Source organism: Chamaea fasciata, unplaced genomic scaffold, assembly GCF_029207755.1.
Source record: "Chamaea fasciata isolate MVZ Bird 193981 ecotype frontalis unplaced genomic scaffold, bChaFas1.0.hap1 SCAF_8, whole genome shotgun sequence".
Lineage (NCBI taxonomy): Eukaryota > Metazoa > Chordata > Aves > Passeriformes > Sylviidae > Chamaea > Chamaea fasciata.
Window position 1 is genome coordinate 10,971,837 of NW_027094093.1, and position 27,713 is coordinate 10,999,549.

The 27,713-nt window shown below is 44.0% G+C and overlaps 1 protein-coding gene across 7 annotated transcripts in view; it reads right to left on the reverse strand.

Annotated features, from left to right (window-relative positions):
• ANKRD44 (ankyrin repeat domain 44) overlaps window positions 1-24,880 on the reverse strand; it is a 131,474-nt gene extending 106,594 nt beyond the window's left edge. For all 7 annotated transcript variants that reach the window (XM_066189632.1, XM_066189629.1, XM_066189627.1 and 4 more), the window contains exon 1: window positions 24,744-24,880. In XM_066189632.1, coding sequence (XP_066045729.1) covers window positions 24,744-24,770 — 27 coding nt within the window. In that variant the 5' untranslated portion in view covers window positions 24,771-24,880. The remainder of the gene's footprint in view (window positions 1-24,743) is intronic.
• Between the last annotated feature and the right edge of the window lie 2,833 nt (window positions 24,881-27,713).

The following is a 27,713-nucleotide window of genomic DNA, read 5'->3' on the forward strand; positions in this document are numbered from 1 at the left end:
GTCAGGGATACTTTTTTGTATAGTTTTTTGGTGTTGAGCTTTTTTTAAAATCTTTATGCCTCATGAAAATGAACCTATAAGCATACTCTAGTATAAACAATAATTGGGCAGTATCATTGTTGTTTAATGATCCCTAATAAATCTGGAGAAGAGACTTACAAAGAGAGTATCTCTCTTGCTTCTGAAGGGTTCACCAGGTAATTCACAGTCATGGTCAGTAACTTTCATTATTCCCCATGCTAGACAGAGAACACCATTTTGCCCAATTTATTTGGGAGAAAGAAGGTGGAAGCAGCTTTAATTATATAATTGTTAGACTGTAGCATGGAACAGATTGACCTGCCAGACCTTCAATTATCCAACTAACTCTGTCTGCCAAGTTTAGAATTAGGTATCTTCCACTTTTTCTTGTCAAAGTCACAAATTTCTCCCATATTATTACAATCCCTTTTTTTATTACAGTGATGTAATCAGAGCTCCATGCTCTTTTCCACAAATATAGTCTATTTTGTTCGAGCAAGATCTTGAAATATAATTGAAGTTCTAGGGGTGGGTGCAGACAATTTGTTTTGAGAATGTTTCCTGTTTATAACAATCCTAAATTTCACTGCATAGAGGAATGAGAATATCATTAAGGGATGGAAGGAGGGAAGTAGGATGTTTATAGCACCCAATTCATTTTACCTGAGCTTAGAGACTTCATCACTTGGCAAACCTTGAAAAATTCAATCTGCAAGAGCACACAGAAAATGCAGACAGGACTGAAAAGTCTCTTCATAGATTAAAAGCATCACTCATTTTCCAAACCTCATCTTGTAAGCATCCTCTGAACAAGGAAAAGAAGAGAAAGTTGAGAAGTTTTAGGAGGGAGAGCTCACTCTCTGAACACATTTGAAATTTGTTCCAGGTTAAAGAAGTAGTTTCAAGAATTTACCTCAACAGAAAACAACTGGAGTATTTGAAAGCTGTGCTATACCATCACATTTCTATAACTATGCCTGAAACCTAGACTGACTTCCATCCTCAATCCAGAAGACAGAGGTTAGCTTCTACCTGCCAAAATTAATCACATTCTCAGAGATCAGTCAGATCAAAGGTGGGATCTCACAACACTTTAAAACAGGGAAGACAGAGGACACAATAAAAAAAGCTCACCACTTGAACAGAGCATTCATGAATTGTCTGAATTGTCAAGTATTTTCCAGATAAAAAGCCTCAACTTGTGCAGCTTAGTTTGTGACTCCCATCTGATTGACAGAAGTGGAGACAGCAGGAGACACAAAGTAGTTTTCAATTCAACTGGAATAACAATGAGTGGGGTAAAGCAGAGAGTCTCACTCACTTTCACCAACTTAATGTCAAATCCAGGCCAATGCTTCTCCTGCCAGACATTAGCCCACATTATATCATTCAGTTCTTTCATTATTAAAGAGGCACAGCAAAAGACATCATGGACAAACAGTGCTATGCTGCCTTATCTTTGGGCCCCTGACTGCTGCCCACATGGTTTGTTTGCCTTTGTATGGAAAATTTCCAAAACCTACCCACGTAAGCTGTCTTGTGAGAAAGCACAGAAGTCAACCTTGCTCCTCAAACACAATCCCTTTTCTGTCTTCCCAACACTGCCTGCTTTGAACTAGCAATACATTTGAGAATAAACGTCTGCAGCTCTTAACTTCACGCATCGCTATTTCAGCATGTGACCAGCAAGCTCTGTTCCACTCCTGAGCTTCTTGGGCTGCTGGTGGGAATGTCCCACTGACTGGAAATAATGGGATGGTTCTTCTTAAGAGAGGGCAGGGGGAATTGGTGGCAGTGGGTGGGGAAGCAGGGCCTGGACTCATTCCTTGTCAGCAGTTCAGTGATGAACACATTCCACCAAGTCAGTCTAAGACTTTCCACTGCATTTTACCTAGAGAAAGCAGTAAAACCCTCTCAATGTCATGGTTTAGGGAAGAAACAAAGGTTATACCAACAGGCACAGAAGCCATAGGAACCAGTGAGACAGCTCATATAAGAGTTGATTTAAGGTGTTGTAATATTGTTTTCCAAATCAGAAATACAATACAACCTTCAAGAGAAGGCAAGCTTAAGCGTCTATTCATACTTTGATGTGTGACAACTTGCTCACACTATTGTTCTCTGTAGAAAATTTCCAGTCTCTGCTTCTGTTCTATCTTTTGTTGTACTAGTCCTGGCATTACTCCAGCTGTATTTTGACATACATAGTGTCATATTAAACACTGCATTTTGAAAGCAGCTTCAAAATCTTTTCCATTTGCAGCAGAAGCAAAACACATCATTACACTTGAGAGTTGTACCTCTCCAACTGGATCAGTTAGGAGAGAGTTTAGTCTCAGCTTACCAATGTTTCATGTAGGTGCATTTGCTGTTTACAATACCCTTCATTCTTAAAGATAATGTAAGCTGTCACATGAAGTACTCATATGCTATATTTCAATTTTGTACAGAGTACTACGACACATAAAATTATTACTGCTCAGTATCTGCACAAATCTGCTTACAGTTCTTTTAAAACCACCTTGCTAAAACTACACAACCTAAACATGTAACTTTTCACTTCAATAATGTGGAAGTCAGACAGGAATTTTCACTGTTCCTGCTGAACACTGGGCTTCTCCTTCTTCTTCTGAATTAGTACCTGTCCATCTAGAAAAACAGGCAGCTGTCACTTCATCATCCTTATTTGTACATCTAGGCAACCAGGCCAGAATGTTGTGCAGCGTGTCAGGTTAGCACATAACGAAGGTCATTTCCAGCTGAACAAAGGCAACCAAAACCCTCTACCATATTGTATTCCCCAAGTTTGTCACAGAAAATTAGGTAATGCTAATACACCAGGAATAGCCACATAGATCTGATTTCATGGACCACTGATCCCTCAATACTAGAAATGATGGTGGCGTATAAAAACCTATTTATATAAAATTGTCTGTCACAGTGCAGAATACCTCAATTACAGAACGTCCTTGCTATTAAGTGCAGCAAACTGATATGCAGCTTACAAGTAATTGAAGACAGCAGATTCATTTAAACTTGCAGCTAACATCATGAGCGTGACATGAAGAAATTGTATTTTTACTAATTACAAAATCAGTAAAACACTCCTCGGTGTCTCAAATAATACAGTTAACAAATAACTAGTTGGCAGCAATATTGTGTTCTACCCTTTCTTATAATGTTTAGACTTAAATAATTTCATCTTCACATTACCAGAGCAGATTCTTGCAGGTACAAACCTTGTTGGGAGGAAACACATCCCTGAACTTAGTCACTAATAACAAATTAAACTGAATCTTATTATCATATACAAAAAGGAACACTTCCTAGATTTGAACCAGGTATACAAAATAGAAAGGACAGTATATGTCAGTTCCAGTCCTGTCCTTCAGGAAGAACTGGCATTGTTTGTGACAGCCGTCAAATATACTGGTACCAGAATAAAGCTATTCACAGGGATTTTAGAGGGATATAAATCATCCTAAACATCACTGGCAAAAAGACAACTGTATAACAGTTGAAAACATCATTGAAGAGATCAGGACAGAAGGCAAGAATCAAGAAGTACCTAGTCAGAAACTAACAGAGCTGCCATTCCCACAAAAGATTAGAGGGAAAATAAGGATATTTCACACACACAGTAAATGTTATTTACCAAAGGAATACCCTTTTCTCGTGTCCTCCAAAATGCCCAATGCATGGAGTCACCAGGAGGATAACGAATGCAGCAAAGCTCATCACATTAAAGCAAGAGACAGACAATTCCTGAACCTGTGCCATGTGATACACCCCCATGATTTTTCATTCCATTCCTTCCAGCAGCAGCCTGAAAACCACTCTGGTTGCAGGCTGTTTCAGCAGCCACAAAAAAAGACAGATTCAACCGCAAGCGAAAGATTGTGTTCAGAGTTTATTTTTTCCTTCTGGCAAGGGTAAAGGCTGGTGCAATGGCCCAGCAGGAGCTGTTTGACACAGCAGCGGAGGGCACCTTGATGACAGCCATGGCACCAGCGTGGAAATACCTGGTGCACAGGGAGCAAAATGCCTGTGGCTTGGGAGGGAGAGGCAGCCCATCAGCATGTAGGCCCCATGCAGGCACAAGACACATTCCATTTCAACAGTCTATTTCAGCAATTTCAGCATTAACACCGAACTTCAAGACAAAGTTAGATAAGGGGTGATCTTCCAAAATTCTAAATACAATCTGTGTTAAATTACTCATCTGGATTAATACTTCAGTATGAAACCTCCAAGAGATGCTCCACCAGCACAGAGATTCCAGCCCGAGGAGCTCATGCCAACAGACACATATGAAACGCAAACAAGGCTGTCTCTTGAGCATTCCCAGGATCAGGAGCCAATATCCAAGGGGGAAATGCTAGTCTGCTCAAGGTAATGGCAACATGCCCATGAATTTTGGTGGAGCCAAGCTTTTATGTCTGCCCATCTAAAAGGTAGTTGAGTTCCTGAATGGCAATAATATTTGTCATTATTGTTGCAGACAACTAACATAAACACAGTAAGCTGTGCTGGGAATTAAAAATGCCAGGAAGGTTTCATTAAGGTATTTTTTGAGAGGTTAATTAAGCAAGTGACATTCAGAGAAATTGCTTAACAACCAGAGAAGAGATAGTTCTACTTATCCCGCAAGGAAACAACCATATTTTAAGTCAGGGCTGCTGTCTTTGCCAGCAGCAGATAAATGCATTTCTTCTGCTTGCTGCACATTTCTTCGGAACCTGCACATACTGTATAAACAGATTTTAGAGCAACAACACATATGCAGGGAGTTAATACCAGGCCTGCAAAACAGATGGCCCTACAAGCCCCAGACAGCCCTCCAAGCCATTACTGTGTCCTGCCATGTCATCTTCACTTTGAAAGGTGAAACAGGAATCAAGGAAAACGAGCAATGAATGTCTTTCAGAAGATCAAAATTCCCCATGACTTGTTCCTCCAAACCAAAAGGAGCCTCTGCGTGCTCTGATAGTGTGCCAGGCCAGCTGGGCTCAGAAATCCCAGAACAGCACGTGTTAAGGCACAGGTTATTCCATGGAGCAGTTCACACCAAGGTGCTCATAAGCAGTCCAAGATGCAGCACCACTGCTCAGGTGGGCACAGCCTGGGCCAAGGGACTGGCAGCAAGGCTGCTCGGCAAGTCATTGCCTTTGCTGGATGCCAGGGCCACAATCAAGCTTAAAGTTACATACAAGTGTCCAATGTTTGCCAGAGATACTGTGCAAGCTAAAATATTGTCACCTTTTCAACACAACCTTCAGGGGGAAAATAATTGTGATTTAAAGCAGAGGAAAGACAGACTTTATCAGAAATAAAACAGATAGGACCAATTAAAGTGAAATCAAACAGCTGTAAGGCATTTTGCTAGAGCAGCTATGTTGGAACATCACTCAGTTTTGGGAGTTCCCTTGGCAGGCAGTGCTTGAGCCAGCAGAGGGAACTGATCCTTACTTCCCTGGCTCCTAGGGACTAGGTACCCTGGCTGGTTTGGGACAGCCAGTTTCAGATAATCCAGGTCTTCTATTGCACTGTTCACAGAAATTCCTGCAATGACATAATAAAACTCACAGGCCTGTCACTATTTTAGTCCTAACTTCTTTTATTACAGCACTCAGGAATTGAATTTTTAATTTATATCTGTATATTGAACACATTCCTGAACATTTAATAACACTTACCTTTTAGGGACAGGATGTAGTTTTATCGCTGTTTTAAGCCACACACCCAAATAAATTCTTTTTAATAAAATAGTCAACATTTTTAGAAACCAAATTGCAGCTATAAATGTAGGTGCCTTCTAATACCATGATGGAGTGCTTCACACACAGATTTTAGCACCAAATACTTCAAAGCCAGACAGAATACAAAATACAAGGCACAGTATATTATATACATTTTTATCTGTGATAGAGAATGACTTTCAATGAGGAATTTCTCCACTGAAATGGTTTCAACCAGGAAACGGGGCAACTATCTGGAAGTTTCACTGTTCACAAGGCATTTGGGTGTGAAATCATCCCTGGCACACGTGCAGTCACACAAAGCATTCCTCATTTAACAAGAAATACCTGGCTCTGTCTTGCCAGACCTTCTGTCTGGGTGCTGGTTTTAGGGACTCGTGTTGAGCTGATCCCCCTGGCCACAGCCGCCTGCCCACAGCCCATCTGCAGAGGCCCCCTCTCTCTACAAAAACCCTGCAAGGCAGCAATGGTGCCAAGGGCATTAGCCAAGCAAAATCACAGCCGGCAGAAAATAAAGCACAAAATAGCTCCAGAAGACAAGAATACAGCAGGAGAAAAATTCAAAGAAAGTAAACAGATGAAAATGATTATAGGACAATTTCAGGGACAGTCTTTGGGTGGTTTACAAGGAAGCAAGACAAAGTTCAGGAAGAGAAAAGCAAAGGCAGCCAAAGGGTCTCAGCTACTCTGATAACAAGAAGAGAAATGTCACAGGGGATCAACACACTGTATTTAATAACCATTTGGAGCCAGGATGAGGTGGGAAAGATGGTGTTAAGTTTTTTATGAAAGATTCAAGCGTTGGCAACACAAAGACAATAACTCCAAACGGTGGATACTGACTTTAACAAGCTCTGGAAGAATACAGTAAGAGAGGAGGAAACAGCACCATACCTTTTGGAACACTGGGCTGACCTCGGCCAGGCAGCCCCAGAACTGCAAACACTGGTGTCACTGGTTGCAGTGGAAGCTTGCAGGGAGGTCAGACCCTCCTTGAACATCAGGGAAGTGTGGCTGCTTGTGTGTAAACCTACACCTTTACAAAACCAGACGGGGCATTCGTTCTGCATTCACAGGGAGAATGAAGAGCAATGCCGAAGACTCCGTGTTGGAATAGCACAGTCACTGAAAGGACAATTCCCAACATTTGCACAAGGAAATGCTGTAGGTATGATGTCTGTATTGCTTCTTCCCAATGGAAACAGTTCCTGTTCTCTACTCCAGTCCCCCCAGGAGATCCCTGTGTTTGGAACAAGCACCTGCAGTGGTTTCATTAGGAACTGACTGGAATGGGAAAGAGATCAACAAGCTCAAACGCTTTCAAGAATGCACTAACTCTATCTGTGAGACCCAGCCAACCCACTGAGGTAAAGGTAATGTTTACAGCACGGTTTGAGAGCATGGAGTTCAAAAAGAACTGGCATCAGCCACAGAGAGCTCCTACCCTATCACAAAGGCTTCTCAAATCACAAAATAACCTCTCCCAGGTATTTGAGGCACGTGGAAACCATGCTCCCTTACTGTACCTCTCCTCATCTAACTTGTCCTTTGTTTTCAAAATTAGATTTAATTCTCTTCAACTTGAAGGCCTCTCAAGCAATTACAGTGTATGTTCTACAACCATGAGAAACAGGTAAATGTACTCTGAAATCTGCTGTGTATAGGTATCTGTTCTCTTAACTCTCCTAAATCACTGTTCCTTTCAGATGGAATTTATTACAAAGTTAGAAAGGAGCCAAATATATTAAACCTTTAAAATCCACACAAGCAGCAGAAATTCTGGTTTGTCTAGCTGCAGCCAGATGAATAAAATATTTAAAATTCCGAATATAAAACAAATATTGTAAGAGGTTAACTCCTTCATCTGGCAAGCCATTAAGCAGAAGAGTCTTTTCCAAGGAGGAAATCTGATACAAAGATACCCATGTCACACCCTAATATTAAAACTTCCATTCAATCGTCCTTCAGCTATGCTAACAGAATCAAAATGCCCACAACAGACAGCTCTTTTCGACCTCTTAAGAAGAAACCTTCTCATTAGAAAACATCATTTTATCCCTCTCCCATTTATTCATCTGTCTTGTAACATGATGGAAATATTTATACTGGAATGCAAGAAAACAACAGTGCACCATTTAAGGATTAAAAATGCTTCTGAAGAGAAGAGTCAGTATCTACAAGCCGTTGCTACCTTATAATGCTGGGTGAATTCAGGCACTGTCAGATTCCTTACATATTTTAGAGTACATTTCTTTTCCTTCAGTTTTACAGCTTTCACCAAACTAGACAATGGCATATTTTTCTCCTTTGCATGCTGAAACTGGAATTGCTTGCCTTGGCAACAAAATCCTGTAATTTTTATCCATGCCAAAAGTGTCTTTCCTCCTGTATTATTGACCAAGTTTGCTGCAGCCATGCCAAAACCTTGATCAGAAAGCTGCATCACTGGTAGAAAGTGAGGAGCTCCCTTCTGAGGGTCTGCAAAGAAGAGTCAAGAGAAAGGAGTGGTGAAGATACAGTCGGTTCTTTTATCAGCTTCCCAGTTTAGAAACAGTTGAAAATTGCCCAGATGTCAGCTTCCATCATCACACTCGTATGAGGAACAAGCTTAGCACTCGCTGTTCCCTTTTATTCCCCTTGTGGCTGGAGCAGCTCGCAGAGGTCCGGGGCTTTCACAGGGTAGTTTCTGCTGGCGGTGTGCAAGTTTCAAAAAATGTGCACCAAGTCCTATTTCCCCGAGCAGAAAAATCAACAGCAGAGACTTCACTTCTCAGAAATCCTGAGATTCTAAGAATCTAGAGAAATTCTGTCGTGCCAGTGACTTCTGGGAACAAGACTTAATTTTATGAGTTTTTAACATCACAATTCCCCTCATATTATCAAAAAGGCTGGATGCCACTAAATACACGGAAGTTCAACTGCTGCTGAAATTTCAGGAACCGGGCTGCACCTCACCATACTTAGAGCTTTTAGAAAAAACAACTATAACAAACGGTATTGTAGTTCTAAAATCTGAAATAACACCAGCCTTCCCACCTTCTCTGAATCTTTGTAAGAAAAAAGTAAAGATATGGGCCCTTCATTAGGACTTACATTTGTTTCCATGCTTTTCTGTGGTCTTCTCTTTTTAATTACCTTAACATCATCCAGATATCTGTAAATCTGTCCAACAACTTGCTTTGTATACTTCACAGTGTTGGCGTTACACTAATTCCCTGGCTTCTCACTTCCTCCCTTTCAAAATAGGCACAACATTTGCCTGTCTCCAGTCTTGTATCTTCCCCATCCTTCACATACTCAAAAATAATCTAAAATTTCACACTGCTACTATGGCTATTTTACATTTCAATTTTTCAGCCTTTTCTGACTGCACCCATTACTTGTATACCTTCTACATCATACAACCAACCGATCTTTAGTATCGTTTATTGTCTTCAACTTACACCTAACATATTCATAAAATCATTTGCATTTTGTTGTAAGAGAAAAAAATATGGGCTGTTTATAAGGTCAAAACAAATGGTGAAAAATCTCTTCAAGAAATCATCAGAAATGATGAACCACAACTGACATACGATACTTAAAACTATTGAAAACTAATGACTCTTGCTTGTACTGCCCCCAGCACAGGTTTCTTGGTGGTGTCAGGAGAAAACATTCCTAGAACTTCTGAATGATCTCAGTTCTTCTGAAACTAAGAGTGAAGGGGACGATGAAACTTCACTAGAGATCCAAGGGAACACCAGCACACCCAAGGACTGCTGCAAAGGGAGCTTGAACTGCTGCCTTTCATCTGACTTCACAGCACTGAAGACACTCTGGCAGCTGGCAAAAAAAGGAAGAGAGACTGTGCTGGAAACATAAAAGGGGGTAAAATCAAGGAGTAAAGTCCAGTACTTGGACTCTGTGACACAAGGTGGGCACAGGGGAAAGCACAGACCATCTCCCACACCACACTCCGAAAACACGAGAGGTACGAGGAAGGAAAAATTGCACTAACATACAGGCAAGAGAGAAAGGGCTTCTCAAAACTATGAAAACATGCACGGCTCTAAAGAAAACCATGGTTGAAAGCAACTCAGAAATGGAAAAAAAAGAAGTTAAGGATCTATACGTGTACTGTGTAGTGCATATGTTAAAACACATGTGTGTGAGACCATGGGCCATAGCACTCAAATGGAAGAGCTGTCATTAATACCAGCTTAGTAGACTATTGCCCGTTCCCTGGACTGACTCCCCTGCGGCTCGTGAAGAAGCAGGCCCAAGGCTGAATTTGAGAAAGTGCTACATGCCTAAGTGCAGCAGCCTCTCTGAGTGGGCTGTCTGCACGGCAGCTGGAGCACAGGATGAGCCGCCAGAGTCAGCAAGAGCCACGCCAGCCGCTCAGAGAGGGAGCTGGATGGGAGGGAAGAAAAGCAGGAATGCCAGGCTGTAACCACCAGCCACACTTTGGGGTTAATAAGAAGAGGTGTCAGTTGACTTCTGTTTCCCAGAGTGGGTAGTAAAAAAAGTGGGGGGAAAAAAATCCCAGTTGTTTTTCTATCATTTAAGAGTTATTGCCTTCCTTTGTATCAAATACAGAAGAAGTGTGGCTGCGGCAGAAAATTCCCATTTGCAGAAGAGAGATTAGCTGAGCCATTACTTTCGTCTGCCCTGAGATCTAAAGTGAAAATCTCTTCCTCTCTCCTTCCCTTCCCCACTCTCAGGCCCCTGTAACTCATTTCATCATTGCAAACGGTAAAGAGCATTCCATTACGCTTTCAGACTGCACAGTTTTTGCTCATCTATTTCGGGCCCTATTTGGTTGCCATACCTTGTGGTAGTGTACTAAGCCACTCTTGTATTAGCCACTTGCTAAACAGGCTCTAATTAAGACTGAGAGCCCAGGTGACAGAGAGGGGAAAGAAGATGAAGGATTACACTTAACAGCATATACTTAAAAAAAAAGGAAAAGAAAGAAGACCGTGTTATATCTCAAAATTAAATTAACTTCAAGAATAAAAGCACGGCACATGAACTCAGGAGGTTTCACATTCCAGCAGCAAGAAAACAGTTACTTTCTCTCGCTTCTCTCATACTGGAGTATCTCAAACTCTCCAAACTGGCTCTTAGTGAGCACTGCTCTCAGCAAGCTCAAAGCATTCCCATGGCTCAGACCTTTGAATCCTTCTGTGACAGCCCACAGTGACCCCAGATATGAACGTGGTTCAAGGGATAGCAAAAAAGCCAGATGATGTACAATGTAATAAAAATGTACACATATAAATAAAAATATACATTAAAATGTACAATGCCAGGTGAGAAATCCATCCCTCACATTAATATGCACACTGAGCCAAGAAAAGGATGGCCACTCCAAAAGGCCATGACAGTTTCATCCTACTAAGTATCACATAATCAGGAAAATGACAAGATCTATTTGGAGTGTGGAGGGTGAGTGGTACAGAGATGGAATGCTTGTCTCTCTGAAGGTGTGCTGAATCTTGTTCATTTTCCCATTTCTGGACTACGTATCAGATTACTAAAGGAACATATGAAAAAAACAGTCCTGTATAAAGTCTAAATTAGAGCTGAAGAGTATGACTCTTAATTTTATCACATAGATTCCTAATTTCCTGGTAATCTAATAGATTAACCTGAACAAAACCATTGATGCAAGAGCACTTTCAATTACCAGCACTGCAGCACTCATCCAAAGGTTTCCACCTTCCGCGTGGAGGTGACAGAAAGCCTAAGTGACACAGTGACCCATGTAAGGTCTGCCAGAGTGTCAGAGACATGTCAGAAAATGACCTGCAGGACCACTTCTCAGTCACCTGGAGGGAGTGTTGCTCCCTCTTCAGCACCAATTTTGAGGGAAATTTCTACGTAAACAAGGCAGGTAGCGGACAAATCAAACATTTTCAGCCTGTAGCAGTGCAGAGATTCAGACCATTCTGCACAGCACTTCCTAAGTAAGCAACACAGTTAATTAACTCTGTGTTGATTAATGGTGCTCTCTCACATCAAGAATTTATTGAGTCTGTTATTATATACAAGGTCATAATTGCCAAACAGCCACAGCTAAATACCATTCCTTGCAGTCTACCCCTTAAGCATCATAATGTAAAATTAATTGGTACTTGTTTGTTAATTAATATGAAATATTTTAAACCATGCAACATAAAACTTAAGCACTGCTCTTTTCTAAACAGACATGAATGAACAGAACTATTTAAATACCTTGGGAAGAACATCCTCTTTGGAACTGGGGTGAGATGGGGGGTGTCTTTGTTCTTTGTAGTGGGCTTTTCTGTGCTCAGGCATTTACCAAAAGCGCTCTTCTTGAATAACTAGTCAGCAATTATTCTAGTTCCATGGTGCACTAAGACAGACCAGCAAACGATGCTCTTATGCAAGAATATGAGCACCCACACCAAAGTAACTCTCCAGAATAGTTATTTCAGAGTAGCTGTTTCAGTAAATTCCCAAGCACAACTGAAATCAGCTCATAGCAAATAATCCAACTTCTCCTCAGCAACAAAAATCAAAAGGATGCTTGGACTCCATGGTACCTTCTGGGATCTTTAAATCCAGGGTTAGCCACTATTTAGGGAAAGGGCTGGCAGCATAACAAAGCAGACCCCCACTGTGAAAGAAAGAAGCCCACAGGCTAGATCCCTATTCCTCAGGATGGGGAAGCAAATGCTTTGCACTGACATGGCCCCTTCCCAGAAGCAGGGCATGGGCACCCACTGCCAATAAAGTTGCTCTGGCTTTACCCAACCTGTGGCAGCTTCCCCACATCTCAAGGCAAATCAGCACCCAGGCCTGCCTGGTGGTAGGGCAAGAGACCAGAGACAGCAGCCCGAGCCTGGCTCTGTCACACAGGTAAAGGGTAACACCAGGGAACAGACCCCAACCAATTAAAGCCCCTTCTACTTATATTTCTGCAGGCAGTTTCACTACCCTCTAAGGGCTTGATGATAACACAACGCTTGTCTTCAACCACATTCGTTTCCCAAAAATGGGGCATGGGCAGTATAAAGTAGGTCTGACTGGTTTTTCAGCTTGGTGAAGGCAGACCTCAGCAGAGAGATGGCTTTTATGTTGATTCCATTTGTCATGCTATGAGCACCAGGGCTCAGCACACCTCTGTGGGACAATACAGCACACACGAATTTATGCAATAAGGCACAAGCAAGTAAGCTCTCCTCTGGCTGAGCAAACTGTTTATCCCTCTTTAGAGAGAACTACCTTACTGGTGAAACATCTACTGTGGCTTAAAAATATTACTGCACACGTTCAAGGTGCAATTAAAGTATCAGCTGAACACTTTGTTAAGAACAGGCAAAACTCTGGAGTGTTCTCTCCAAGCCTACTGCTTGAAAGCAAACAAAATACATCAACAGAAGCAGCATCAGGAATAAAACAGTTGCAACACTGCGGCTGGGATTGTACCCACAGAGGTGAAGCAGCTCCTTTCATTGCACTTTTTTTTTATGTTACAATATCCCAGCAAGTAGCCGTGCAATTCAGTCCAGCAGACTCTGAACAGCTCAGTAATCTCACAGGAAAAGAAAATGCATAAAGAGATTTTGTTGCTTCTGTGGGTCAGAGCCTTCCCTATTTGCTTGGTCCTAGACAAGCAGCTGTACACAAGCCCTAGGAGAAAGCTTGCTCTATGCTAAAGCTTTTTGAAGGCTTCAGGCACTGAATTACACCTGCTTGTCCACCTCCTTTTAATTTTTGTCCCTACCACAGAGCCAACTGAAGAATTCCCCAGACAACTGTCTGAAAGTGTGGAGGTCTTTAAAGGCTTGGAGACCATGTGTCTGCACAGAGTCATCCCTTAGGAGTCACACAAGGGTTTTCAGACAGTTGTTTGGAGCTGTCTTCAGCCAGCCCCGCGGGAACAAGAAGTGCTGAAGATCATGTGCTTGCTCTGTGGTTTGCCGTCATTTGTCTCTCCTTTTCCAGACAGCTCTCTGATGAATCACAAACCTGCCTTGGAGGGCACGAAGCATGCATAAAAACCCATTAAAGATATGCAAACTCTACCCAGGAAGAGGAACAAGGAGATCCCAAATGCAACCCCTGATTAATGTGAAAGGTGTGCCTATGCCTGTGGGAAGAGGATAAACGCAAGGCTTCTGTAACCAGCTACCCCAGGTAACTGCACCTGCCAAGATGCAGCATGCAGGTGCTCCTGGGCTGTGTGATCTCCCCACCAACAGCGGGCACATCCTCAGAGAAGCCAGGTCTGGATAACTCACTCTTGGAGCTACACAGGTTACGTGGCTGGTTTAGCTAACTGACCCTTCTCCGTGGAGGAGGGCAAAGCTGTTCGGCTCCATTTGCTCCTGTTTGCAGAAAAGAAATAACACTCCTCTGGGAAGCAGGGGTGATGCTCAAATTTAGCAATCTTCTTGAAAATGCTTCTGGAAGGAAGAACTTCTTCTAATTAGAAACTAGATTATATATCTATAAATATTTACTTGTAATAAGCAGAGCTTAGTGAGAAGACACGGGTGGGGTTTCTGAATGGGTTTAAAATGCCTGCTTTGTATTCAAGTGGATTGCCTGCATTAGAATTGAATTTAAATGTACTGATCCCTGCTTAAGCAGGTACCTAAATGACTCGATCATGGTATGGGAATCAACCAGCACTATGTTAAACCACAAACATTTCTGCTGAAGGACTGTGTTGTATCCTGATGAGTTTGCAGTGTGCCAGCTATGATGGTTGTTTAATGGTGTTTTCAACAGCTGGACTCAATGATCTTAAGGGTATTTTCCTACCTAAATGATTTCAGGATTCTAAGACTGCTGAGTTTGAGCCAGACATGAAATAGACCTTGTGTGAAATGTACCCAAAGGGCACCATCTAATCCACTGACAGTAAATTCTCAGATTTGAGAGGCTAATCTCCGTTTTATCTGAATGACCCAGCTTCATGTGTATGTGTGCTCCATGGCAGAGTCAGGCAGTCCTGGATTATTAGGACATTTAGTCTAAACAGGCAGTATTGATGCATAACAGGCTGATCTCACTTTTACCATTTGCGCTGCCAAGACACAGCGCTAAGCCTGTGACACAGGATTAGTGACCAAAGCCAGCCACCCACAGCAATCAGCCACAATAAGGCTTTACCTACCAGGCGACCTAGAAACCATTTCCTAGCAGAGCACTAGGTCTTAGGCAGCAGCAATGCTGATTTTACAGTTTACAGAACAAATATCTAAAAACCCAATAAGTTAATTGAATTTAACGCTGTACTATGACAACGCATGCCACCATTCATTTCTCACCTTGCAACATCATGAGATTGGCATCAGCCCACAAGGTAAACAGTGCTAAAACAACCTGCAGGAAGGAAGGGCATCACTGTGAATCAGCCACTGGAAGAGGTAAATCAGGAACTGGCTCTTGCTCTGTCACCAGCCCCCTTCTCAGCCTGACTCAAGTCCCAGAGTTTCTCTGCAGTGCAGTTCTCCAGCTGTGAAAAGGGTAACAAGCACCTTCACTTGGCAGTGCCATCAGGCAGCAGCACTGCACCTCCAGCTACACAGTGCCTGCCTTCTCATATCTCCTGCTCTCTGCCACAGCTGCCCAGGGCAACCCTTCTCCTTCCACCTCACTCTCTCCAAATACTAAAGCCACCTTGGCAGCTTCTTAAAAAAAAAAAAAAAAAAATCTCAGATTCATGTCCAGCCAAGTTTATTGGAGCCACAGGCTCCTCTTGCAGAAAACCCCATCAGAAGCTGAGCCACATCTCGAAACAGGAGCAGGATTATGCATATACCTAAAGGATCAAGGCTTGTTTACATTAAAAGAAAAAAAAATTCCTCATATTGGGCTTGATTCATGCCAAGCAGGGTGCAACAAGATCATACACCTAAGCCTGTTCCTCTCAAACAGAGGCAATGGTTGCAGAACCTGGCACACCACATTTACTCCATCAATAGAACACTTAGGAAATGTTCCTGGAGTCAATGACTAAAGAAGTCCCTTTTGCGATTTTAAATTGGAGATAAGTGCTGCACGTTGCATTGGCAATCACATTAAAACAGCTGGAAGAATAAGGACAATATGGGTTTTTTCAGGCCCTTGTTCTTTAATTTTTTACCCTGGGCATGCTAAACAACTAAAGACCACACTGAGCAAACCAGTGTTTTACCAGATAACACTGTGGGATTCTAGCTCCAAGATGCCAGGCTCCCTGTGGCACCAGCTCCCATAGCAAGAGGGCTGTCTCCAGCAGTGACACCAGCCCAGCCTGGTGACACCTGACAGCTTGGCGTACCCAGCTACTGCTGCCAGCAGGGCCCAACAGCACAGGCACAGCTTTGTTGTGCTGCCTTATTGCACAGAAGACAAAAGAAGTAACCTTTATTACAAAAACCAAACAAAACAAACACCTAGAGAGGCAAGAATAAAAACACTAGTGAAAAGGACATGAAGTCTGCCTTTATCTCTTGGAAGTATGGGAAAAATTAACTTTATACACAGAAGCACAGCAAGGCAGGTGCTGCTACCAGTGTGTTACCATAAATACAAAGCAGCTTCCCCATATTCCTGCAAAGCTGGTCTAGATTTGACGCAGCCAAAAGCAAAACTTCATTCAAGGATGAGATTTCAGAAGGCAATCTGTGGCCCTTTCACCTTGGAAAGACAAGGAGCCTATCATGTTAAAATGATGCTGTGATAAAACGGGTTATGCTCTCCATCTGAATGGTATTATCTACATTATTAATGATGAAGTGCATATAAAAGCTTCTTGCTGTTCACACTCATTTCCTTTCCCAGAAATTATTTGATCATATTTAGAATGTGAAAGCTTGTGCACCTAATGGTGCAGTTGACTGGTGCTTTCTCTTCAGCTGAAACACTGCAGATACAATCCTTGATTTTTACATTTTTACTCCTAATTTTTTTGTAAGTCACATGCTCTTTACTTCTGGCAATACTTCATTTACATGTAGTTAGAGGTATGCAACCAAGCAGACACCAAACAACTGTTTTGCTAAAGCTTTTGCATGGACAAAAGACACTTGTTCAAGGAAAAAGCCTATAAAATTACAAAGGCTGCAAGATGGGGAAAAAAACCAGGCCATATAATGAGATCCAAACAACTGCCAGAATAAAAATCCTAAATCTTAAACAGAAAATTATTAAACCCAAGAGATTATCTGCAGACTTTGTCTCATTAAGGATACCAACACATGGTCCTTGAAGCAATCCTACACATCCGTAATTCAATAACACAAGGGTTTTCCATAAGAAACCAATTCCTCTATGGAAAGGAGCTGAAGCCTTAGCTCAGTAAATAGATACCATCAGGTGCATCAGTTAAGACCACATGCAGGAGTTAAGTGCTCTGGTTTTGCCTGCTTCCTCACAAAGATGCAGTAGCATGCAGCTGTGAGGGGGAAGCGGGGCTTTCTGAGGGCATTCTCCCCAAGTACTCTTCTAAAAACAACAAAGCAAGCCTTGACAAATAAGTCCAGCACAAAAATGCATGTCCGTATATAAAAACCAGCTCGTAACACGAAGAACAAACATCAAGCAGACAAGCCTGCCAGGCCAGGAGGTTCAGCACTGCATGGAAGAAATTCATTCAACAGCCTCCATTTTCAGTTGTACATCTGCAGAGAGGAAAGGTTTTTCTTCCCCCAAAAGCAAAACACATGCAAATGTCTGTCATCAAAAAGCACACGCTCTTTCAGAATGTCACAATTACCTAGCCACAACTAAATGCTGTAATTTGTTGACCAACTCCTTGCAAACTTCCAAGAATGACCTCAAACCCTTGGTTGAAACTGCAAAATAATTTCTCCCCTTTAAATGTAATTTTGTAATGCTTTGATTCCCACCCATCACCAGGCTGAAGGGTTCCAACATGCTGCTACATGTTCCTAGTGCAGCAAAATAAAAAAGGCTGAAGCCACAGACAGCAGCTGTGGGAACTTGCCAGCCCAAGCTTTCCAGCTAACAAAAAAAGTGACAAATGACAGATATGTACTTCTGGAAACAAAAAAAAAAAGCTAGCTCAAATACGGGAACAGCCAAAAGAAAAAACGCACTAAAGGGTTAAACTACAGAGGTAGCCTGTCAGCAAGTTTAGCTCACCTGTATGCTCTGCAACATACACAGGCAGTATGTGAAGTAGGGCATTCAAGAAAAGCAGGAATAAAACCAGAGGAAATGCTCGATGCTATCAGAATATACTCTGAAACATTTTCCTAACAGGTTTACACCTGCAATATCTGGCTCCTGTCGGCATCATGGGTTGGACTCTGTGATCTTGGAGGTCTCTGCCAACCTCGTCATTCTGTGATCTGTTGACACCAGGTTAGTATTCGTACCACTGAAAGGAAAAAAATTCTGGACAGAGATTAAAAAAAGCCTAAGAAGATAGTATGCTAGTTGAAGCATTAGTTATTAGCCTGAAGAGAGCAATAACTCCAACAGTGGCTCCTAAAGAGTAAGCTGCTCATTCCACAGGAAAACATGTTAATGGTGGGGCAGCTTCAGCAAGAGGAGAAGGCTCTTGGCCGGGCTCCTCCCTGAACAGACCGCAAAGCCGGCGCAGGGAAACCCTTCCCAGCACCAGCATACCCCAGCCTCTGCCTCCCTAGGCAACAAACAGGCAGGATCAGCTACACGCAGACCTCTAGAAACAACGCTCAAAAGTTTTCTCTGCCCCCGGGATTTGTTCCGCAGCGCGGCGTGTGACCGCCAGCCGTGCCGCTGACAGAGGGGCTCGGAGCCGACATGGTGCCCCCGGGGGAGGCGCGGGGACCCGCCGGCTCCAGCTCGGACACTGCCCTTCCCACCTCACAGAAACCATCTGCCCAGCCTCGAGCACGGACCCCGATAAAACCAGCACCTTCCTGGAACCAAGCCACTACACAAGCACCCAAGCCGGGAGCAGTGTTTATTTCTCTGCCAAATGTAGCCATGACAACGACATCTTCATTTAAGAGATGAGCGGGAGGAGGTCACGAGGCACTTGTCAGGCGTGGATAAAATACCACACCTCAGGAGAGCACAGGAGGGTAAGTTCTGCTGGATGCCATCTGCAGTTCAAGAAAACGAACACCCTAACATGACAGGCACACCCCCCTCAAAACAGCCAGCCATCTAGGCACAACCACTCCAAACCCTTCCAGCATTAGCAAAGAGCAAACCTCTGGAGGATTTCTCTGCAAAGAAATATCTACCACATACTTGAGCATGCTCTGCCACACAAGAAATTCTCCTGACTTAAGTGCTTCTCTTTTACCTTGAAACAAGTTACAAAATTATCAGGAAGTGAAACACTGCAGAAACCATGACCAAAAAAAAAAAAATTAAATTAAAGCAGCAGCTTCCCTTTCAAGCCTGTATCTTGCTCTCTTTGGTGACAAAAAGCAACCTCCTCTGAACAGGACCACCCCTGGAGGCATTTGCAAGGAGCATAGGGACATAGCTCCGTGGTGGTCTATACCATACGGCATCAACCAACATTCCTACAGCTCCGAACAAGGCCAGGAATTCTGGCACATCCCAGTTTTTTCAAAGTTTATTTTCTTTTAAAAAGCATGGAGCCATGTCTCTCAGTATGCATGACACCTAGGAACATCATGGCTCTAGAAAGACAGTGGCAGCCGGTGGAGTTATTTTGGTCCAACCACATTTTCATTTCACACAAAATAAGAGAGACACACTCCTGTGGGTAAATTCCTCCTCCTTCCTTCCCCACAATTACCTTAGTTTTGTGGCCGAGTATTTTGTACTAACACGGATTATCTCTTTCTGGCTGCAAGCCCTTTCCAAACCACTTAGAAGACTGCAGATTAATATACACACCTTAATATTATCTAGTCATAATATGAGGAGGGGAGAAATCATGGCATCTCATGCCGCACCAAATTAACTCATGGGCTGCCTGTGGCCAGGGGCCACAGGTTCATTACTCCTGTGTTATACAGCAGATTCAGGGGCATTTTCTCAGACGGTTTTACATGTCAGAGAGAAAGGATACACAGAAAGACATTACAGTCAACGGAATGTTTCTGGAGTAAGTTAGACATAGCATCACTTGGAAATGTAATTGGTTTTGTTAGGAGACTATTTGTTACTGTTGTATTCATTTTGGTTTTAAGTGTGCTCAGACACAAGTCCAACCTTTGCCCAGCGGATTTTTATGATCTTTGACATCTGTTTAAAATTATTTAAACATCTGTTTAATGCTGTTTCTCTGTGACCATAATAAAAAAGATCCTGATGGTCAGCAACGAACTGTCAAACACAGGAAAACATTTGGGAAAGGGAGAGAAATGGTCCTTTCAGTTCTAGTCACACTGCATTACCCTCAGCAATCAAGGACAACAGGCAAAATACCAGGAGACAGGATGAGGGCTTGCAGTTAATAGCAGCCTAAGTACATAAACTACCATTTATCTGGGCTCCATTAGCCTTATGTGTGCATATGCATGCTTGTGAGGGCAGCCTAAAAGTAATTCTGTTGTTTTGTACATAGAGGGCCTGGGCTGGTGACACTGAAGGCACAGCAAACTGTGACCCTCCAGGTGCACTGGCCCAGGGCTAGCTAGAGCCTGTGTCTGTCTCAGATTTACAGCAAGCTTCTCACTGAATCTGGCCGTGCAGGCATGAAACCACCAGGCACTACACCTCTTAAAAGCAGCTACACAGGCTGCACTTCCTAGGTAACTTCCCACTTTATTTTTGTTTGTACAAAACTTTCTCAGTGTCTTTCTAAGACAGAGTGATACAATTTCTCTGCAAACATGCACAGCTATAACCAACAACAGGCAATGGAGAGCTTGCATCAGCCTCTGACAGGCATCAACCCATGTCCCACGCACAATGGGCACGTTTGTGCCACGGAGGTGAGGGCAGAGCTGGCACCCCAAAGCAAACAGCCGTGCACAGAGTGACTTTGTTGGCTTTAAACAGAAAGAAGATGACAGAGCTAGCTGAAGAGACCACCTGCAGGCCTGGGGGCAGAGCTGGCAACTCTGCAAGGAAGGCCCCAACTGGCAAGGCAAAACTGAAAATGAGATGGAGACGCTACAGAAACTTTAGGTTCCTCCAAAATAAATTTCCAAAAGCTGAATCACAGAGGTTTACATAAAGAATTATTCTAAGATATTTTACCCTCTCACACCGTGGTGACAGGAGCAATTTTCTGTTTGCTGCCCAGAACCAGCAGTAGAAACCCTAAAGATGAAAAGCACACTCAACAGAACATCACCTACCAGGCTTTCTCTGGGAAAGTTTGCAAGTGGCAAACAGTTCTCGAGAAACTAGGTTACTTGGTGCAAGTATGAGGAATAAGCTGGGCAAAAACCTGCAGACAGCAAGCAGGGAGAGTGGCAGCAGGAAGAAGAACGCTACATCTGCTGATTATTCAAAGGATAAGAGAGGTGGGTCCAGGCAACAACTGCTGCTCAAAAAGCAGCCACAAAAGTCACAAGCAAATCAATACCCTCACCCTTTGAGAGTGCCACTACACCTGAAAGCCTCCGGCTGCTTTCTTGTTGGAGCACTTGTCTTCTGCTCCTTCTGAACTCTAGCGTAATTGCAACAGCTAGGGGCTTTTATCATAAACAACTGTACCCTCACAAAATATAAAATACTAATGCTTATTGAAATTGAAAAGGTACAGCCAATGCCTTGGATAGGGAACAGTACGACAGTAACTCCTAGAATTGAAAAGAAAAAAAGGTTTTTTCAGTCCTTAAAATAACTTGCACGCTTGCTGTAATTAACACTCACTGCAGAGATGGTAAAAAAAAAGGACCAGATAAATGTGTTAAGATTAATAGCAAGTTCTGCAAGATTTGTATATGACAACAGACATATTAGAGTATCAAAATGTTTACAAATTTTGCATCACTATGCACAAAGATTATAAACCCATGAACTAGTTTAAGTTTTATTAATTATTTGAGCTTTTTTTCTGCTTAACATTTAGTCATTTAAAAGTGACTAGTTACAGGCCTGAAAGAAATTAATCTAGAAAGGAACAATGGTAGAATACACTTCCTGTGGTTAAACCACTTACAGGTTTCTCTTGGCTCAGCTGATGAGCTAATAATTACCATCACTGGAAGCAAATTCAAGCAATCTACACTAGTGCTAAACTCTTAAACTAAGCTCTCCTGCCTAACAAGTGAATGCAGCTAAAAGAATTGATAATCTCTTTTAAGGTTTAAGTGTAGCAATACTTTAGTACCTTTCAGCTACATCAAAAAAGCAGCAACTATTAACGTCTGTCTTCAAAGCCTGTCAGAGAAGTGGTGTGATTAATTTCTCATCTGTCTGAATACGATGCATGCTGTTAGATACACTTGGTAAGAAAAGCCAAGCATAGAGGCAAGGAGGAAACAGAACACTTCAGAGAAAAGCATGTTTAAACTCTCAGCAGGGAGGTTCCCTAGTCATCTCCTACATGATGCTGTCCTCACTGGTCAAAAACTCATGGATCCAGGAGGAAGCATGTGCTACAGAAATCCCAATGACAGGCAGAGAGCTCTTGGTTTCAGAGTCAACCTTCCCTGAGCATCACAGCTCAGACCTGAGGCACCTCACACTTGGTGCACAAAGAGCAGCACACAGTCACTTACAGCAGCCCAGGTCCACTGCAGGGATGTGTGGAGTGTGCCTCATACTCCACATCTCACTGCAGGACATTGTGAGCTGTGGCCTTTGGTGTTTAAGAAAAAGGAAACCATTTCCTGAATCCCTGCAAGTTATCACTGTCACAGTTGCCTCAATCTTCAAGAGCAGGAAGAAATGCAGAAGGAGCCTGCTCCCACAACCCCAGCGAGCCTGAGTACATGCAGGAGTTGGTACAGGAATGCAAATCTTCCCAGACACATTATTCTCCGGCACAGATTCACCTCTGTTTTGACTGAGTCTATCTATAACCACACGAGGCTGCTGCTACCGTGTCTCTCTCTGCTAAAGGTGAGTCAGCCTGGGGACAGCACTCCTCCACTCTGATGCAGAACAGAAGCAGAGCGTGTCCTGATGCAGACAGAGCTGCTGGGTGCAGCCCCGGTGCCGTGGTGACACTGCTCAGGCTGCAGGTGGGAACGGCTCCACCAGCAACAGCTCCGAGCACACAGAATCAGGCACACAAAAACTTCTGCCCTCCGTTTAAGAGGAAGCACCACAGCCAGCTTTGAATGCATCCTCCCTCCTCTCCATTCTCTCAGAAGTGAAAGAAAAAAAGATGTGTTGAAGAAAATTAAGGAAATAAAAAGAGATCTAGGAGGATGGGTACAGATAAACCAATATATCCCTCTATAAAAACCAGGAAACCTATGTCCACAAAGAAAAATTATCAGCCTGTCTTATCATGTCCCAGACCACAGCCTGACCGGAACAACGATGAGCATTCACCAAAATTCTGAGCATTCCCAAAGTAGGCACACTGCAGAGGTGTCACAGCAGCTCTGAGGAGCCTCCTCCCTCTGCTTTGAGGGTTCTTAGAGAAGACAAAAAGGGAGAATCCTTAGACAACAGCCTATCATTTTACTACAGCATTACAGACTTCACCAAGGCATGGCCTACTTGACTTAAATCTATTTTGACTTCTACTGCTGCTGCTGAAGCAAAATTCTCGCTGTAAGATGTCAGCAAAGGTTTAAAAATGCTAAAGGCAGTAAATTCAAGGGCTTCACTAAACATGTAAAAAGCACCGAAATGGTACAATTTTGGTCCTTAGTAACACATGTATTTTTAATATTAATGCTTGCTTGCTGTTTCAATTTTTAACAAACAGCTCCTACCTGAATCTCCTTATTTATGAGACTCGATCTGTGCACCATGGGGTAGTGAAGCCTCATGGTGTGAAACATTCTCTTTGCCAGTCATAAGCATCAGATCTAAAGATGAGGATATTCAAGGGACATGTCAGGAGATAGCCCATAAATTCTGCCTTCTGTTACACATGAAAACTCATTATAGCCTGGTCCCACAGTATCGCTTTCACTTCAGAAGCAGCTTTATCATTTGCTGTTTTCAAAACTCTTTTCAATGTGCTATGTGGCAGCTTTGTGCATGTGGAAGATTTTTTTTTGAAAAACATAAATAGACTGCGAGCAAGGCTTGTGATCTCCAAGTACACATATTTGGAGAGGGGCTGGCTGCAGGCAGTCCTTCTGAACCCCACAGGAAGGGTCTGAGGCTTGCAGGACACCCACGCTGCAGATCACAGGCAGACCACGCTGAATTAAAAATAGCAGATTAAAGCACGCAAAACGTGTAACAGTTGGTAGAGTATATGGATAAATCAGGATGTGGGAGTCATAATATCAATTTACTAAATATTTATAAATGCTTCTAGCTACCAGTGATAAGAAATACTTTAATACTGATTACAGCTGTCTGCCCATTGCTAAATTTAACACGATACAAGTGTTAATACTACGGGTTTTCCTAGTAGCCTGTGAAAAACGGCAACAGCTTATCCGAAGAGGCACTTCCTAAGTCAAAAGGAAAAATTATTTCTACGTATGGTACGGCAATGAAACGATGGAGAAAGCCAAAGGAACGATAGGCAGAGCCGGGAGGCCTTTCGAAACGAGCCGACATCCAGCTCCATCCTACCCCGCCGCCGGGAGACGTCAAGGTTTCACCGGGGACCGCGGGGCGGCAGCTCGGCAGGGACGGGCGAGCGCCCGGTACCGGCTGCCGCCGCGACCCCGGCCAGCGGCGCCCTGCCCGGCCCCGAGCCCCCGGCCCGCCGCACACAGACAATGTCCGCCGGGAAGGGAAGAGAAGCGCATCGGCGGCGGCGGCGGCGCGGCGGGGAGCCGGCACCACACGGGGCCCCCCGCGAAGGGGCTTCCACGGCCGCCCCCGGCAGGGGAAGGGCCTCCCCCCGCCGCCCGCACCGCCGCGGGGGCTGCGGCTGAGCCCGAGCCCGAGCCCGCCGCCCGCTCCCGCCCGCCCCGCGGCGCCCACCTGGTCGGCGAGCTTGAGCACGGCCATCCTCCGCCGCGGCTCCCGCGCACATGCAGCTCCCGCGACGGGCGGCGAGCGCGCCCCGCGACCGGCGCTGCTGCTGCGGCGGCTCCGCTTCGCGGCGGGGCGGGGGCCGCCTCGCCTGGTCCGGCCCAGGAAGCAGGGGCGGGCGGGCCGCCGCGCACGGCCGCGCCGCCACCGCCGCCTGCCGCCTTTGTTCGCGCCGGCGGCCGCTGCCGGAGCGGAGCGGAGCGAGGGCCGCCCGGGGCTCTCGGCGCCCCCGCCCCGCCGGGCAGCGCGGGGGGCGGTACCGCCGGACCGGGCGGGACCCGCGCGGGTCCGCCCCGCGCCCCGGCCGGGAGCCCGGGCACCTGCTGCACGCCGGGGAGAGCCGCGACGGGAGCGGCCGCGGCCCCTCGGGCCGGGACAGCCCTTCCCCGCCGCAGGGACTGCCCCGAGGGCACCGCGCTGGCTTCACCCCTGAGGGCCGAGCGCTGGGGGCCTCCGCTTGTTCCCCGCGCCCTGAAGGAAAGCGGCGAACGTGCTGTCTCAAGCCCGGGTAGAAGGAGAAGCCGAACCCTTAACCTCTCCCTTCCCTCCATGTGTGCGTGCAAATCCAGTTGTCAAATCCCATCAGACAGGCACAACTGTTCGACAGGAGTCTTTTGGGGGGTTTTTTACCTCTTTTTGTATTGGCTATCTTAAAAATCTGGTAACTCCCAACAGTCCAGGTCTCTTCCTACTAAATACAGTATTTCATTTTTGAAAAACTAACATACTAGTTAAAAAGTATAGTTTAATAAGCAGACAAACTAGCCCCAGAGTCCCTTCCTCGTGCTGTAGAGGAAAGTGAACATCATTCACTGTTCCTGTTGAGCTGACCTGGGGGAAACTTCAGTTCCACCCTAGAGCTGGCTGTCAGTGTGACTGGAGCACCAGCGCACAGCCAAGGACACAAGGCCAGGGGCTGGCGGGGGAGGGAAGAGAAAAAGAAGGAAAAAAAGCATGAAGGGGTAAATTTACTTTCTTTCTTACCCCTCAGAGTTGACAAGCTAAATCCCTGAAGCATGTGATTTGATTAAAATCATTGGCACAATGCACAGCAACAGGAGTTACACACATGCTGAAGGTGATGAGGGTAATTACATTTTTTCCAAGGACATGTAACTGAAGAGCAAAGGACTGAAGATTCCCTCTTCCCCTCCTCCAAGTCGCACACAGGCCAGTTATTTTCTCACAAGTTAGATTCTGCGGTAAGAAACTCCCATACACTGCAACACATCCAATATGACAGCGATTTATGGCTTTTCAACCCTTAATTACAGAATGAGGTGACTCTAAGCAGTTAAAAAAAAAAAAGATAAGTGTCTTCTACGGAAGAAAACCAATCCAGCAAGGAAGCAGATGTTGGTTTCAGGCTTTTGATGCATCATTACAAGTGAGGATTAAAAATATCACACAACTTAAAACACACAACACATTTTGACTCCAACTATTTAAAAGAGTAAAACAGTGTTAATATAAATCAATCTTTTAAAGGGAAAAAACCCAAACAATGAGACAATCCAGTACTTTCTGTGTCTCACCAAATCAGACCAGAAATTCTGCTTTAACAGTCCACTTCCAGGCTCAGTTGAAAAAATGCTCACCATGCTGAGGTCAGGAATAAGCAGAAGTTAGCTCCCAGCTGAAAACAAGCAAAAAAACCCTGAAACACCAAACAGTAAAGAGGGGGAAATGGAGGGAACTTTCAGCATTATAAGGAAAGGTCTGTTTTGCTATAAAGGCCTATTTCCAATGACCTAGCATTCAATATAGCCTTCTCCCTGCAGTTAAACTTGGTGGATACACAAGGAAAATGATTTTTCACATTGGTTCTTTGCTCCCCTCACTTTCTGATCCCAAAATCTGGTACAAGGCCTTGTACATTCTTTGGGATTTCCGACAGTCTCCTGTCAGGGGGATAAATCATCTGAATGGAAATCTGCTGATGCAGTAGGAGCCGAGTTGCTTGGGAGTCAATAACTGGGCTAGATGTGAGCTAGTGCTCATAGAGGAGATGGGTCATGACAGTGTTATAATATTTTTCTCAAGTTTTTTGTTCCCAACAAGCAGAGTTTCATGCTAGGTCCTCTTTCCCAGGCCCCACAGGATGGTGTCTAGGAAGGACCAACTACCTACAATGCCACTCCTTGGAAAGGCCCCCAGGGACATGCAGGACTGCAGAAAGTGTTCACATCCCATATGAACAGCTCTCAGTTTACTGAAGTCCTTACAATTTTATTTACACTTTCCATTTAAAGGATCATTTGCGTGAAGTGCCAAGAGTAGTCACAGCGTTACAGTCATTACCCACACAGTAAAAGAGTCCAAGATTTCTCTGAAAGTACAATGTCCTCCTCTCCTGTTCACAAGATAGCACAAACAACTATATTCCAGTCATGCACAAACAACAAAAGCTTTTCTGAGCCATTTTACTCAACAACTTCTTAGACCAGGCTGGTACATAACTAATTCCATGACACATTTTCATGTGAAATGATGCCATATGCGCAGCTGCCCTTTTTTTTTGAAGAAGAAGAGTCATAAAGCCATTAGCTAACTTTTCAAATAATGGTCATACCTGCAACTCTCAAACCTGTAGCACTAATGTTCACTTTCTATACTGAGACATTAAGAAGTAACATCAAAACAGGTGTGCAGCATCCTTAATGAGAATACACCTGAGCTTGCCAGATGCTGTCATCTTGGATTAAACCTGTATTTGGAAAGGAAAAAGCCCCAGGGCTACACTGGGCCTCTGACAGGGAAGTGGAAACAAACTCTCTAACAGGTGCATTTGTTCCTCGCTGACCCATACACAATCCTAAGAGGGTTCTGTGCATCCAGTTGAAGTCTTCTGTGAAACACAAGCCCCCTACTGCATATTTTAAAAAGCAAAATAGGAACATGAAGCTTTGAACTTTAGCA